Source organism: Ostrea edulis, chromosome 6 (genome assembly GCF_947568905.1).
Source record: "Ostrea edulis chromosome 6, xbOstEdul1.1, whole genome shotgun sequence".
NCBI classification, from domain to species: domain Eukaryota; kingdom Metazoa; phylum Mollusca; class Bivalvia; order Ostreida; family Ostreidae; genus Ostrea; species Ostrea edulis.
Window position 1 is genome coordinate 27,748,757 of NC_079169.1, and position 16,604 is coordinate 27,765,360.

Below are 16,604 nucleotides of genomic sequence, written 5' to 3' on the forward strand. Positions count from 1 at the left end.
CTCAATTCTTATGTTAAATAAAATACCAAAATTGAGAGTAGGACAGAAACGGACCCTGGGCACATCTTGATATACCAGAGGTGGGATTAGGTGCCTAGGAGGAGTAAGCATCCCCTGTCGACCGGTCACACCCGCCATAAACAGAATAGAGTTACTACTGGTTAGATCGAGAGGCAGTATATTTTCTTCCCTTTCCGTAATGGTAAGCTAGAATAATGTTTCCACTTTCAACGTATAAACAGGTATCCTTGAGTAGAGATATTATTGGAAGTGATGATCGGCTATTTCATAAATTCTGTCAAGGTCTAAAATTTCTTATCAAAGGCACGAAGTCGATTTCTATCAGAATGTACTTATATATAAAGTTAAAACGTCGTGAACAAGGAGCGGCTATTTCTTATTGGAAACCGTTGAGGAAGGCGACAATGGTAAACAATTTTTGGGAACATTTTATTATTGATTTAGTAATTAGGGCTGAAATGATACCCCGAGTTCACGATACGCATTGTAATACTTATAAGACGTTTAAATACGATATATTTTACAAAGGAAACCAAGAAATACTTTGAAGAAAAATGTAATTAAGGAGATTCAGTCACAATTATAGAAGCAAAATGTTTCCAAACCGCCGAACGGTAAGATGTAATTGAAATTCATTAAGTTTATTGGTTTTGACAAACTCGTGGCTAAGAATCGGACGTGTCATTTTGACCCGTGAAAATAATATGTACAGGTCAAGCAAGATGTATTTTACCAAACGCGATTTAAAAAAAAAAAGAGAGTATCGAACCGAAGGTCGAGGTACATTTATCAAATAGAGCGTTTGAATTGAACAGAATTGATATTTCGGTGAATTGGCTTAGCCTTTATCATTAATTCAATGCATTTACGAGAATTTTAAATAAATGCGTAAAAGTTTATTCGATTCCACTATTTAGGTATGACGAGATTGCCTACATCTACTTCTTTTCGCAAACTACAGGTGACTCTCGATGGCTCGAACTTCGATCTCTCGAAATGAAATCATGGTCCCGATTTTTTTCCCCTATATAACAAAGCACATTTACTATCGATCTCTCGAACGTTCGAACTCTCGAAGTGAAGTTGGGTCCCGTAAAACACATTTCATTGTTTTGCACTATCGATCTCTCGAAGTGGTGGTAGCGTATACCCACCGTTACCCAAGCGTGTAATAATTTCTGCTTTAGCCTTACCCAGTGGCGGATTTAAGGGGGGGGGGGGGGCGCAGCTGGCGCCCCAACCCTAAAATTTTCAAATTTAAGGTAATTCGTGGCATCTTGGTTAGAAAAATGTACTAAACGATAAAAGAAGCAATGATTTCTTCCACTCCCGGAGAAATAAATGACAAAGTCTTTTGATTCCTTGAATTACTTTATTGGGAGTACTTAGTTTTTTCCAATTATTAAGTCATTTTACTAATTTCACCTTATAAAAATGATAGAAAATAGAACAAATGACTTAAATAGTAAACATATTTCAAGCCCTGTAAAATCTGTAAAATCCAGGGGCTTCGCCCCCTGGGCCCCCACCAGAACTTCGACCCAGACCCCCTGCCTCATAAAGTGGCGCCCCCCAAAACCACAATTCCTGGATCCACCCGTTACCTGGATTTTGTAGAATGCCGGAGGGATTATTAGGTGTTTACATAGTTGAAACATCACCCGTGCTTCTGTGAGGAGGTGACACACTTGAGTATATAATTGGCTAATTGGTCAGTTTACACCTTGCACTGGGGTTTGGTGTCGTGATGATTCGTACCCAAAAGGCAAAAGTAAACTCGTACCAAAGACTCTGGTTACGAGTTGACTCCTCCTGTTCAATTGATGACAACTCGTACCTAAGCGATATGTCACTTATATGCCCATAGATATATTGCATTATGGGCAGATTCTTGGGTACGGGTTGACTTTTGCCTTTTGGGTACGAGTTGATCTGGGTACGAGTCGTTCAGGATACGAGTTGACTAGAAATCGATTAAAATATATATAATCCGACTATGAATAAAATCTATAATTTGTTTTGACTTGACAACGAGAGAGTAAGTTTTATACATTATTTAGAGATATACAGACTGTTAAATTTCTTGAGTTTGTTCTTTGTGTAAAGTTACTCTAAAACATCGTTTTCCTCATTCGTTAAAATTTTTGCTTTGGGTAAAGCAACATAACATTGCGCTCTGTTTAGTTTGCGATAGTAAGGCGTCATCGGGATATCAAAGTACCTGACGAATACGAAGGAAAACATGTCAAAATGATATCAATACATTTCCGGTTACTGTAGAATCTTAACCATACCGGCGAATCTTCAATTTCCGAATTTCGATCTCTCGAAGTTTTATCAAGGTCCCTTGAACTTCGAGTTATCGAGAGTCACCTGTATTGTTTTAATCCTGGAAGCGTTTAAATACCAGAAACAATCAACTGTCGTTTCGTACTTGAAGTGATGTACCAGAAATCAAGGTCGTAGCAGTGTGAGGTATCTTTAACGTGTCACCGCCAACCGTGACCAGTCATATCCGAAAGACCCTTGCTTTTCACTTTGAATGTCATTTATTTAGCTTGTTTGCATATTGAAGGGGAAGCGACAATGTTTCAGTATATACAGAAAGGTTGCCTATAACAGATCACTTCGTAGTTTAGCGTCGATGGTTCGTACCCGAGTCCGAGTTGAATCTATTATATAACATGAATGGTGGTACCATGTGTAACTTAAACTGTTATATATATCATTTCTCAATAATCACGTAATAAATACAAATCATCGGTGTTTGTTAATGAGCAGAGGAGTCGCCTTTACCGGATCATTTTCTCCATTACCGAATCACGTGACGTACAACTGAGCACGTTTCTTAGGGACAATGTCAACATGCATTTTTATGTCGCATTAAACAAGAAGGAAATGGTGACACAAATATTTTTTATAACCTAATTATGATTTTATTCAATATTTTACCCGTCAATAAATGAAAATTCAAAAAAGAATATCGGGTAGTGCATCTGAAAACGAAACCGACCTACATGACAATGGCCTTTGATCAATCAATGTAAGCACACAGAAAAAACTTTTTTTAAATTCCCATTTATAAAGTGTTTAATATATCAGTTACCCAGTGTGTGTTTTAAAAATTTAATTACCTTAAAGTCAGTCTAAATAACCTTAATAAGAAATGCATATTTACACATATACTGGGCTGTCAATCAATACGCCAGTTTCGAGATTAGAGCTCTCCTGTGTAGGAGGTGCATTTATTGGAACTTTGAATGCTTATATGAGACAGAGTGGTACTGCAGTCAGTGAGAAAGATGATAAAATGTATGAAAACCGACTTCTTTTTAAATACTTGATTTAGGAAATATAAAATACTATCAAAAGAAATGTTTTACTAAAGTGGAAACATAAATACAATGCCATATTTCCAAGCAATGTCCTGGATATGATAGGTAGGAGCAACAAAATAACGTGATATACTAAGAATTCCCAAGTATTTAATTACTTCTTTAATACTTATCATTTACTTAGTTTGTGTATCAGTCGAAACTGGGTAATGAAACTGCGTGATAAACTTACTGAGCAGATTCACTTATGCAGTGATGAATATCTGTCCCACTCCCGCGTGTAAACAAGTTGTTTTGCACCTTACTAAGTACAAGAGTTCTCCAAAGGGAAATAACCATGACGTATCTCGAAACCGGCGTATTTAAATTGGATCTAATAAAACTACCCCTTCATTGGAAGAATTTGCAAACAAATTCCAAATTACTAGTCTAGAATTTCTCATTTTTTAGACAATGTAGCCAGATATATTTCTCAAATGATAATTTACTGTCAAAAATACAGAAAAGGTCCTACGGATAGCTCTGTTATTAAAACAAAAACCTGGGCGATTGTATGTTAATTAAACATTCTTCAATCTCAACAAATAACTCAATAAATTTCCCAATCTAAAAGGACCCTGTCCCAAAAACTAGTGAGCTCCCTGAATGCTATCGTGAAATGAATTCGATAATTTATGTACATTGTACATATAACTGACATATCTATAAGGCCAACGATAACAATTGTTGTGTTTCCGCTAACGTTGAAGAAACATTTAGGGTAGGTAGGGAAGAAAATTGTTTTTTTTTCCAAATGCAAGCAAATTGTAAACTCAAACACAATTTAATACCATTTCTAAGTGAATTCAACAGCAGATTTATTTCCAGCAAATACGTCCTGGAATTCGTTGAGCAGGTCTGCGAGCATCCGTCGCTCCTCCGAGGTCAGTTCCTTGGATGAACGATCAAGGAGGTCCTTCATGTGTTCGGGGACCTCAGCCCCCGAATCAGTGTGGGGATTAGCCACACTGCAAACATTCCGGACAGAGTCCGGATTCGGCGTCCGCAATCCGGCCTCCGAGGTCGAGCCTATCACACTGCCCTCTGGAATGGACACATCCTCGTCCGAAGCGTTGACCATGCAGGTCATTGCTGACCTCTCCCCAGTGTGAAAAGTGTGCGGCACCAGTAAAACGTTCGAGAGTCTGAGGGCTGACTACGAAGTCTTCCAACTCCTTATCCAAATGACAAGGGCATAGGACAACTGACGCAGCTGGGACCCTAATTGACTTTGTTACCGAAACCTGGGCCTCCTGTCCCCCTCCTGGGCGTCCGAACGTCATAGGGACCTTTTCCCTTCCCAAGGTCATGATGCCATGTTCCAGGTCTAAGTGAGCCTTCTGCTGATGTAGAAACTCCATACCTAGCAGCATTTGGTCCTGCAGGGGAGCCACATACAGGTCGACATTATGTTCCGTGTCTCCCAGGCAAACTGCCACAGGGCCAATGATGAAGCCTCTCATCCTGGCATTTTCCCCTGCCTGGACCAAGGTCACATGCTGCTTGATGGGAGGCTTGGGGTCGAGCTCCTCGTAGACCCGGGTGGACAACACACTCACCTCCGCCCCAGTGTCTACCACTGCCTGTAGTCGGACTCCCTGGACTACCATTTCAACCATGGACCCGGTGGTTGGGCACAGGCGAGTCTTCATGGGATTCTCCCTCATGCCGGCATGGCATATCCACTGTCCCGTTCTCCGCTTGGCCACTGACCACCCCCAGCCCACATTCCTCCTTGGACTGAACCTGCGCCTTAACTGGCTCCGGGCACTCACTAGGCTTGGGCGCGAAATCCACGCCTACCTGCTCCTCCTTAATGGGCGAGCGCTCCAGATCCGGCAAGTCCTCCGAATCCCCCGGAAAATCCTCCCCATCCCCCTGGTTCTCTGCCCCAAACCCGGGCAGTTCCGGCACCACGATATCCTCAGGGAGCCTGAATCTCGACAACATATCCCTGGGAGAGGGCTCGTATTTTTCCTTCTCCCACCCTATGACCCAGTCATCGGATTCCTCCTCCTCCTCCTCCTCGGATGCCTCCTTGAACCGCACTTGGAGTGTACCCTTCCTGGAGCGGGGCATGCAGGAGGGCGCCTGCCTGTGTCCTTCTGCAATCCGACTTGGCCCCGTGTGAGCATCGCACGGCCCTGGCCTAACCGGGGAGCGCTCTGGAGTCAGCACCCTGACTTCCCGCTGCGTAGCCCCTCCACTAGATTGTGACTGGCGGGTCTTGGCTCCCCGCCCCCGTGCTTCTGATGAACGTTGCTGCGTCTCGTGGCCGTCCTTAGGCTTGGCCTTGGCCCCTTGACCCTGGTTCGCCTCAGTTTTCCCCTTCAGCTCCGAGCATTCCCTCTTGAAGTGTCCCATGGCCCCGCATTTGTAGCAACCTACCGACTTCTGATTGCCGCTCATAGGTGGCGATGGAGGTCTCCGAGGAGAGGGGGTCCGCCCTCGGAGTTCCTTCTCTATCTCTTGAAGGCGCTGGCGCATCTCCTCGAGTTCCTTGTCAGAATCGGGGGTCTCCTCCTGGGCTACCTGCCTCACATCCCTCCTAGGCTTCGATGACTTAGTCTGCCTCGAATGCTGACAATACTGCATTCGATCGACAGCTTCCTCAACCGTCTTGGGCTGGCCATCCAGGGCATAGAGTCCTGCATCCCGGTCTTCGGCGCCATAACACAGCCGCGGAATGGCATGAGTATGAACATCTGGCACGGATGGGAAGGCTTGTGTGGCTAGGGTGAGCACCCTATCGTCTCAATGACTCGCCCGCATTCTGGAACGTTGACTGGAAGTTCAGCTGGTGTGAGAGGTCTGGCGCTGATGATCCGAAACGCTTCTCAAATCTCCTCAGGATGTCGGTCAATGAGAGGTTGCGATCAGTGTCGAGCAACAGGGTGTAGTAATAACTGGCGGTCCCCTCCAGGGAGAAGCAGAACTGGTCATGCTGTTCAGGCTCGGTCCACTGTTGGCTACGTGCCATGCGAACGAATTTGTGCAGGAAGGACTTCCAGCTCGTTTTCCCATCATACCGCAAATCCTTGTACTTAGGCGCGTGTCTTCCAGTGCCCGTGGCGTATCCCCCTGCCCTAGGGTATTGAGGGGCGGGTGGGGGTGGGTGGGTGGGGCACCGGAGCGGGTTCCTGGGCCAACGGTCCAAGGAATGGGGTATGTGTGTCGGGAACACTGGGGCCGAACGTGAGCTACTTTACCCCCCTCGTCCCCTAACTCACAGGCCGTGTCGCCAGGATAAGCGGAGGGTCCCTGTTGATAGGGTGGAGTCATCATAGTAATGTGGGGATTAGGTGTGCTAGCGTAACCGCTGAGCGTGGGAGGTACCAAGTGCTGGGGATGGGGGGTATTCCCCCCAGCCCAAGGGTCTTGCACATGTGAAGGATAAGCATGTGGGGGTGGGGATAACTGACTCCCTCCCCTCTGGGGGACAAAAAATACTCCTCCCACCTATTCCAATCCCTAGACCCCGAAGTGTCAACTCCAGAACCGTTTCTGGGTGAATCTAATCCAATTAAATTCTCTGGTGAGTTTGACCTGCGCCGTATACCCCATTCTGGGCTGTCCCCCTCCCAAGAACCAAGTAGAGTGTCCGAGAACCTCACTTCCCCTCCTGGGGCACCCCTAAACCTACCACCTCCTCCCTCAAACAGGAAGGCAAAGACGGCGTGACAAAGGGACGCCGCCAACCAAGGATCTACCTTGGGAATATGGCTCTAACCCGGTGCTTGACATACCGTCATAAGCCCCCCCCCCCCCCCCCCCCCATAACCACATGGGTTATCAAATCTACCTGAGGCTAACTGCAACAGCGTAGGGGCGCGACGTGTGAACGCGGGGGTGTCTGGGTGGGCTCCTAAGCCCAATCCAGACAACGCTTCATCAAAAGATGTATCCATATATGGGGCTCACAGTGGGTGTGACCGGTCAACAGGGGATGCTTACTCCTCCTAGGCACCTGATCCCACCTCTGGTGTATCCAGGGGTCCGTGTTTTCCCAACTATCTATTTTGTATTGCTTGTAGGAGTTATGAAATTGATCACTGTTCGTTATCTTCACCTTGCATCCATAATACACAACAATGCACAAATATACAAAAATGCAAATGTCAATAATCTAAATTGATTCTGTAATTAGATATTAAATCCTAAAATAATCACAAAAATCTGAATTTAATTCAAAGTAAAAAAATTTCCAAGTCAAACTGGGACTTCTCGCCAATATGGCGGCTGACCAGCGTGCTATGAAAAAACAACAAACTGTAAATTCACCGGTAAGCCTGTGGCCTCGAGTTGGGCGCCAATATAGTAAATATGGGGCGTAGTGACCCAGTAATCCCGTGAGAACCCACAGTACGTACCTAAACATAACGCTTAATGATAGCCTTAATACTTCTGGTATGTTCGTCGTAACGTGCGTCGTGCTTCTCTTAGCTCTAGCCTCAAGATGCCTCTTGGCGGGAACTGTCATCCGGGCTCCGGAAGCAGTCCGCCAAACAGGTCGTACTAGGGACAACTCCCCAGATACTACAAGACTATAGGAACTATTTAATTTCGAGAGATAAAATATTGTGCCATGGAAGTCTTCATTTGAATAATGAGCCGACAAAGTGATTTTTGGATGTCTGGTCACTAGGTATGAAAGTCCTATTAATCTTTAGGGTGTCCCGTGGGGATTCGGGTTAGAAATGGTCCTCAAAACCCCTTGCTTGTCGTAAGAGGCGACTAAATGGGGCGGTCCTTCGGATGAGACCGCAAAAACCGAGGCCCCGTGTCACAGCAGGTGTGGCACGATAAAGATCCCTCCCTGCTCAAAGGTCCTAAGCACCGATCATAGGCCCAAATTTTGCAGCCCTTCACCGGCAATGGTGACGTCTCCATTTGAGTGAAAGATTCTCGAAAGGGACGTTAAACAATTAATCTTTAAGGTCAAGGTTACTCTCCTGTATCCATTGTTTTTCTGCGTCATGCCATTCATTAAAGAAATGAGTAAGACTATGTATTACTGGAGGTGATGATCCGCTAGATGGTGTTGTTTGTTTTCATACTTTACTGGTCTCGCGAATTTCATTAATTCTGTGAAAGTTTAGAATTTCTTTTCAAAGGCTTGAAGGCGATTTCTGTAAGGTCACCTTTAAAGTTAATGTCGTGAATAAGGTGTAGATATTTATGATCGGGCATCGTCGAGGAAGGCGACAACGGTTATTGTCACATGTTTACAGTGATTTTTTGTTGTTCAGGAATAATATCTGGTTATCATCAACAGGATCTTGTTATCGCACATGTGATAAAACGAGCTCCTCCCACCTTGTTATCGCATGGGCGGTACTAACATCAGAATTACACAATAAAAACAAGACAGGGATAATCAGTTTTCGTGAAGTTACGTTTGCTGTTTCACGGGTAAAGCGTACACCGAACGATGTCTGGGGCGTTGAAGCAGATATACACATACCTGTGACTGTTTTATTAAATAGTTATCTCTCTCTCTCTCATTTTATAAAGATTTTGCTAATGCAAGTCTTTAATCCTTTTTCTACTTTAATATTTGTGTTATACATGTCTTCTTAAAACATTTGTACAAATACATATATAGAATTAAATTCCTGAAAAATAATTTATGAAGCCACCAATATGTGATTGATACTGACAGGGATAATCAGTTTTCGTTAAGTTGTTGGGTTGTTTGTTTTTGTTGTTGTTGTTTTGTTTTTTGTTTTTTTATTTTCATCATTTATTAAAAAGTATACATACTATTTGGGATAAAATATCCTCGGATACTCCCTCTTCATTCTCACCAATGGTACCAGGGGCCCATTGGATTGAATGTATTTTATTATAATATTATTTTATATAAGGCATATATATATATAATTTATATGAAAATACATAATATCAAATATTTTTCGAAATCATAAAAATATCATATGCAACGTTGATGTAGATATATCAACAGTAGAATAACATAGAAATTACTCAAGGAATAATATATAAACAATGTAGTCCTAAGTTGACCATATAGTTATAATGATAAATATTTAAGGATAGTTTATACTGGTCTCTTCACAACTGTCAAGTTACATTAATTTACAAAGATGTTCAAAAAAAAAAAAATGCTCTTTTGCATTTATATACTTCAATACTGATGTATAGAAACATAATGATTTTTTAACATGATTATACATATTATAAGTCGTTTCACTTAAAGAATCTAATCTACATAACATTTTATGTTTGTATATTCTGTAGGCTATATAAATAATAATTAAATTTAAGGATTTGGTTTTATCATTTTGTTCTAGAAAAAACCCAACAACAATGTGTTTCCATTGAACTTTGAAGGATAGATAACTGCTAACAGTGTTCCATATATTTAAAACATTATCACACTCGTAAATCAGATGTTTTGTAGTCTCAACTTGCTTACAATGTGTATATTCATTCTTTACATTTTTTTCCCCTTTGCTAATATATGCATTATTACATAATATGTTATTCTATACTTATAACTGAATTCCACTATCTGTTTGTCTTTCAAATCTTTAATTTTACATTTATGAATATTTATCCAATTAGAATCACCGAATATTCTGAATTCTTCAGACAGTAATGCCTGAAAATTGGGTTTGCAAAACTTTTTTTCAACTAAATTTTTATAAAAAAGATTACCTGATGTTTTAAGTATATTGGTAAATCCAAGAAGGAAGTTAAAATTAGTGACATTTTGTTTATTTACACAGCTTGAATTTGAAAAATCGTTTAGTCCTCGAATTTTTCTCGTGATTGTCATAATAATTTTGTATTCACATAGCCAGTTAGATTTGTCATTAATATTTGAATAATGTTCTAGCGGTTTAAAAATTCCATCATCAAATAAATCACTAAGATATAAGATACCAGATCTCGCCCAATTATCGAAGAAAATGGGGTTTCCTTTATATTTCAGATTTGTGTTATTCCATAATGGTTGTTGTAAAATATCATCAGGTAATCTCTTATCAAAGTTAAGTTCGCTTTTACATTCATTAAAGCAACACAACATTTCTTTATAAAATAGTGGTAATTTAGTTTTGTTTAAATTCCCCACATCAGTAGTTGAACATTTTAACATATAGTATATATCAAAGTTAAGTTTTCTACAATAATTATTTAAAATTTCAAGTAAGACTCCCTTTGCATTTAATAATCTCGGTATCCATGCTGCTTTTAATGCTTTTAATTTGCATTCTACATCTACTATTGAAAGACCACCTCTTGTTACATCTCCAACCAAAGTGTTTCGTTTGATTCTTTCTTCTTTTTTTTTTTTATCCCAAATGAAATTAAAGATTAATCGTTGTACTTTTTTCATAAACTCTTTATCAGGAAGACATAGAATTGACGATACATATGTTAATTTTGAAATGGCAAGTGTATTTGTAATGCATGCTTTGCCAAAAAGTGTTAATTTTCTTCTTTTCCAGGATTCAAACAGTTTTTCCATTTCATTATATATTCTCATCCAATTTTTAGGTCACCTGAATCATTCAGGTGACCTATTGCTATCTGTTTTTGTCCGTCGTCGTTCGTCGTGCGTTAACATTTGAACATTTTCAGCTTCTTCTCTGAAACCCCTGAACCAATTTCAACCAATTTTGGCATATAACATCTTTGGGTGGAGGGGAATAAAAATTGTGAAATTCGTGGTCCCTGCCCCCCTGGGGCCTGAGGGGTGGGGCAAAAACCATCAAAATGAGTGTAATTTTAAAAAATCTTCTTTACTCCTGGACATCAAGAAGCCAAACTGTGGGCATAATTATAATGAGCGTTGAGCCCTCTACCAAAATTGTGAAATTCATGGCCCCTGGGGCAGGGATTCTTGTGTTAGGGTAGGGCTCTATTGGTCATATAGTGAAAATGTAGAAATTCTTTGAAAATCTTCTTCTCTGTCTTTGGGTATTAAGTAGACAAACTAATAGCATGGTAATGATGAACAAGGATGCGTCTTTAAAAATTGTGAAATTCATGGCCCCTGGATCAGGGGTTCTGGTGCTAGGGTGGGGCTCTATAAGTCATATAGTGAAAATGCATTATTTCTTTGAAAATCTTCTTCTCTGTCCTTGGGTATTAAGTAGACAAACCAATAGCATGGTTATGATGAGCAAGGATGCCTCTTTCAAAATTGTGAAATTCATGGCCCCTGGGTCAGGGGTTCTGGTATTAGGGTGGGGCCCTATTGATCATATAGTGAAAATGCATTTTATTTCTTTGAAAATCTTCTCCTCTGCTGCTGGGTATTAAGTAGACAAACTAATAGTATGATAATGATGATCAAGGATGCTTCTTTCAAAACTGAAATTTATGGCCCCTGGGTCAGGGGTTCTGGTGCAAAGGCGGGGCTGATTGATTATATAGTGAAAATGCAATATTTCTTTAGGTTTTTTAAAAAGGATTATTGATTGAACATAAAAATGACACATGTACTTCATGACCACATAGCTATTCAATGTTTCTTCCATCCAAAAATAAAATTCTTATATTTAAACACAAACCTAATTCAAACATTGGAAGGTTGTTACATGATACTCAGGTGACCTATAAGGCCCCTGGACCTCTTGTTATTGTAACATTCTTCTTTATCGTGACCTAAAAAAAAATGCCTAGACACTTGCTTGACCGCTTTACTTGTAACTCTAATACCAGAAAGTTCTTCAAACTGATTTTTCAATCTTCCAAGCAAAATACATTCAGTTTTGTTGATATTAATTTTAAAGCCAGCACTTTCACAGAATTTATTTATATCATCTAGGGCATTTTTCATAAAAATTTCATTATTTACCGCAACTGTTAAATCGTCTGCGTGCTGTATACTCTTTATTTCAGAATTATTTATCACAACACCGTTAATGCTGTTATTGTTTTTTATTCTAATCGCTAAGATTTCTGCTACAAAAAGAAAAAGGAGGGCTGATAGGGGACACCCTTGTCTAATCCCCCTTGTCATCGAGCATATTTTAGAAAGCCATCCATTATTTTTCATTTTAAAGATTGTTTCTGTATATAGAATTTTAGTCCATTTGATAAAATTATTTCCTATATTGAATTTATTCAACACTTTAAAAAGAAAATTCCATTCCACAGAATCGAATGCTTTTTCAAAATATAATAATAGTAATATTCCTTCCAAATTTTCAGTTTCACAATATTCAAATATGTCTAGTAGGAGTCTTGCATTCTCCCCAATATAACGTCCTTTAATATAAGCAGTTTGGTTTTCATTAATTATACCTGATAAAACTTTTTGCAGTCTTTTAGCAAAAATAATGGCAATTATTTTATAGTCAGTATTTGTCAAACTTATCGGTCTATAATTTTTAAGCTGATTCTTTGCTCCCTTTTTAAAAACCAATGATATTACTGATAATCTTTGAGTATGTGTCATTGTTTCATTGTTAACAATCTCTTTTAGAGCATCATAAAAATATGGTCCAATTTCATTCCAGAAAATTTGGTAAAATTCATTAGGCAAACCATCGAGACCAGGTGATTTATCACTTTTCATATTAGAAACCGCCTCCGTACATTCTTCGAAAGTTGGGAAAAGTTCCAACATGTCTTTATTTTCATCACTTAATAGTGGTATATTTACTTCCGACAAATAACTGTCAATGATTTCATCATCTAAGTTTTTACTAGCATATAAGTTTTCGTTAAGTTAGTTTTGCTGTTTTACGGGTAAAGCGTATTAAATTTTATATACACATGCATCGTCCGACGATGGTATATGAAAATCTATCATTGTATTGAATGTATGGTTCAATAAATGTAAAATGAGAAGCTTTTGAAATATGTGACAAGTCGGTCATCTTCTAGCATCCTCGTAAAATTCACATTATCAAAGAGATGGGCGGTCCTTCTCTCACTCGTGCGCTCCGCACACTCGTGACAGAAGACCGCCCATCTATTTGATAATGTGAATATTACTCGGATGCTAGAAGATAACCATTACACAACTATTGGTAAGATTTTATGTTATTGATTCATTAATTCATTAACCTGCTTGCACCATTGATAAGTCATGTTGTATTTCGTATGCATACCGTTGGTTAATACATACTTCAGTAGTAAGTCACATGAGTAACTGGGTTAGAATAGGTCCTTAGTATCCCTTGCTTGTAGTAAAAGGCGACTTAATGGAGTGGTCCATCGTGTGAGACTACAAATACCGAGGACGATAAAAGACCTGTTCAAAGGCTATAAGCGCCGAACATAGGCCTAAACTTTGCAGCCCTTCACCGGCAATGCTGACGTCTCCATATGAGTGAAAAATTCAGGAAAGGGGCTTTCAACAATATGCAATCATACATCACTGAAATTGTAGCAGGTCTTCGACCGTGTCTAAATTCTACTGATGGCCATATGGTCACAATCATAGTAACATTTTGATTATTAGCCCTAGGTGTTAAAGAATTAGAATTTAATTTACTAGACGTTTACTTTAACATATTCACGGCGGGTGTAACCAGCCGACAGGGGATGCTTACTCCTCCTAGGCACCTGATCCCACCTCTGGTGTATCCTTGGGTCCGTGTTTGCCCAACTATATATTTTATATTGATTTTAGGAGTTATGAGATTGATCACTGTTCGCTATCTTCACCTTTCATTCAACTAACTATAAATTGTAAATTCAAGTAGTTACTTAAATTTTCTCTTGGTTCAAAGGTTACCATGAAACGCCATTTGATTGGATGCGTGGCCATCCTCATGTGGACAGCGGCAAATGTACTTGCCATAGATACAACACATATCATGGATGGACTTAGTCTCGCTAATGATCTTACCGGTTTCATAGAGAGTCAAGACTTCTCAAAGACAATAACGAAACTTGCCTCTGCAGCATCTTCGTATTTGGGAATACTTGGTCCTGTTTTGGGCTTTGTGTTTAGTTTTTTCGACACTGGTCCGTCAGCAGAATTATTGGCGATACAGAAACTATATAAAGACGTCACTCTGCGGTTTGATCGTGTTGATCACCAATTTTCCGATGTGAAGCGGCAGATTAATTGGGCAAGTGTGGAATTACAATATGGAGAATACGAAAGTAAAATACATGCTGTCGGAGAAAAGTACAAAGATTTGGTTCTGTCTTCAACTAAAAATGATTATACCGCACGAAAACAACTCTTTCTTGACAATTTTCAACAAGATTTCACCAACTCCGCAGAGAAGCTTTACGATGGAGTAATGAATGAGCACCGGACATTTCATAAAGACCTATTTGATTCAGCCATTGAGAACTTTAAATGGGACAGAAAGAAAACACAGAGCTTTATGCTTGGCGTATCTAAATTACTCATGTTTGGAGCATCAATAGAGCTAGCTTACTATCAACTGAAATATCCCTCACAGGAGAGTTATTACCGACAGCAATGGCAAGTCAAATTTGAACACTTTAAGAGTAAATTGACCTCAACAGACCACAAATTAGAAACTCAGTTCGGAGGTCAGTTAGCAAAAGACGTTGATCAATATATTGTAAACCATGCCCACTCTAGTAATTGCGACATCACAAACCCCCTTTACGACGTCATCGCCAAGAAGTACTACTGGCGGAACTGGTTGGTTGTTGTTTCAGATCACTCAACAGACTCTGAAAAGTACACGGTACACACATGTGGTGGTATTTACGGACTTCAAAACAATAACCACGGAAAGAATGTTGTTGTTGCCAGCGTTCCTCAGAACAAGGCTCACCTGACAACATCGCAAAAGCACGCTGTTCTCCACACTGCAACTTACCACACAAGGCATAGACATGGTGGTCGATCTCTTTTACGAACCGGTAGATATGTCGTCCGTGTTCATGCAAACGATGCTTATAATAGCATGTCAAGTTCTGTGCGTACCAGCTGTAGCACTTACGGTTCTGTAGGTATCATTGACCGTAACTTATACCCATGCTGGAGATCGCCTGCCGACCATTTATTCAGCCGTGACGACGGTCATTTCTTCAAAATATATGCTTTCGGCTAATTTTTAAGCTCGATATATGTCAAAGGAAGAAATGTCTGTCAAGTTTGAAATAAAAATGGATTATGAAATGATGTTTTATTTGTTTTCCACTCTATTACATGTTCATGAGTTATATTATAGAATTCTCCGTGTTCACCATCCTTCTCTACTCATCCGCCATATTAGATGAGTATTCTATTGTCAAGGTATATATCGTGGTATATTAGGGGACGGGTTTTGCTACGTTTAACTTCACATCAATGTTTCCGATTTGCTGGCACGGGTAGCCTCAACAGGTCACACTAACATGTACGCTTCAATAGTAATGTATACGGTGTCAAACACGAATAAAAATAAAAATACGGTACATCAGTGAAGGATTCTAAATTTTTGGATTAATAAATTTAGAATAAAGTTTTCTTTTTCATGTATGTAAGTATGAATTGTAGATGCTCTAAAAATGACAAAATTACACAATAAACGCAAAGAATTTATCTATTGAAAGAATACGCAGGAGGGCATAGAATTTATACCATCCATTATTCACACTCCAAACAAAATACATAAATATTACTGTAAAATGTAACTTGTGCACATGCTATCACAGGCAATTGCATCGCTTGGGGTCGAATTTACTATATAAAGAGTAAAGGTATAGAACTCTAAATATAGGGTACCCAAGTTAGCCGATGTAAAAACAATAAATTAATTGATATAAAATTCTACTTTGTATTTTAATTTATTCATACATAATCAATCTACATTACTACCAAAGTTCATCCCGAAATTCCGTGTACTTCCCAAGATATGCAGAAATGAACTCGGGAAAATGACTATTATTTTCTGGTCGACATTTAGCTGGGCCCTAACACTATACGACTACAGAGTGTTTGAGCATTGCAACAAGCTATCAAATAGAATGTGCAGCATAAAATATCATTTCTAAAATGAATTTCTTACCCCAATTCATAAAATGAAGTCCGTAATAGTTCCAAGTGACTGAAAATTTTTAAACTTGCCTGTATATGCCATGATATTGGACCGTGCTCGGCACACTGGTTTTCACTGCGGATGACTCCGTTTACCGTATCAAGATATAGGGTTCATGGCAGATGTGACCGGTCGACAGTGGGTACATACTCCTCTTAGGCACCTGCTCCCACCTCTTGTGTGTCCAGGGGTCCGTGTGTGCTCAACTATCTATTTT

At 39.8% G+C, this 16,604-nt stretch overlaps 1 protein-coding gene across 2 annotated transcripts; it reads left to right on the forward strand.

The window, feature by feature from the left end:
- The first annotated feature begins 346 nt into the window (after positions 1 to 346).
- On the forward strand, positions 347 to 15,490 carry LOC130047391 (uncharacterized). 2 transcript variants are annotated; one of them, XM_056142285.1, is made up of 2 exons: positions 347 to 428; positions 14,108 to 15,490. In XM_056142285.1, exons 1-2 carry the CDS (start codon positions 348 to 350, stop codon positions 15,416 to 15,418), a joined length of 1,392 nt encoding a protein of 463 aa, XP_055998260.1. In that variant the 5' UTR covers position 347; the 3' UTR covers positions 15,419 to 15,490. The 2 variants fall into 2 exon arrangements, with proteins under 2 accessions (XP_055998260.1, XP_055998261.1); XM_056142286.1 differs by lacking the exon at positions 347 to 428 and adding an exon at positions 10,356 to 10,391.
- The last annotated feature ends 1,114 nt before the right edge of the window (positions 15,491 to 16,604 follow it).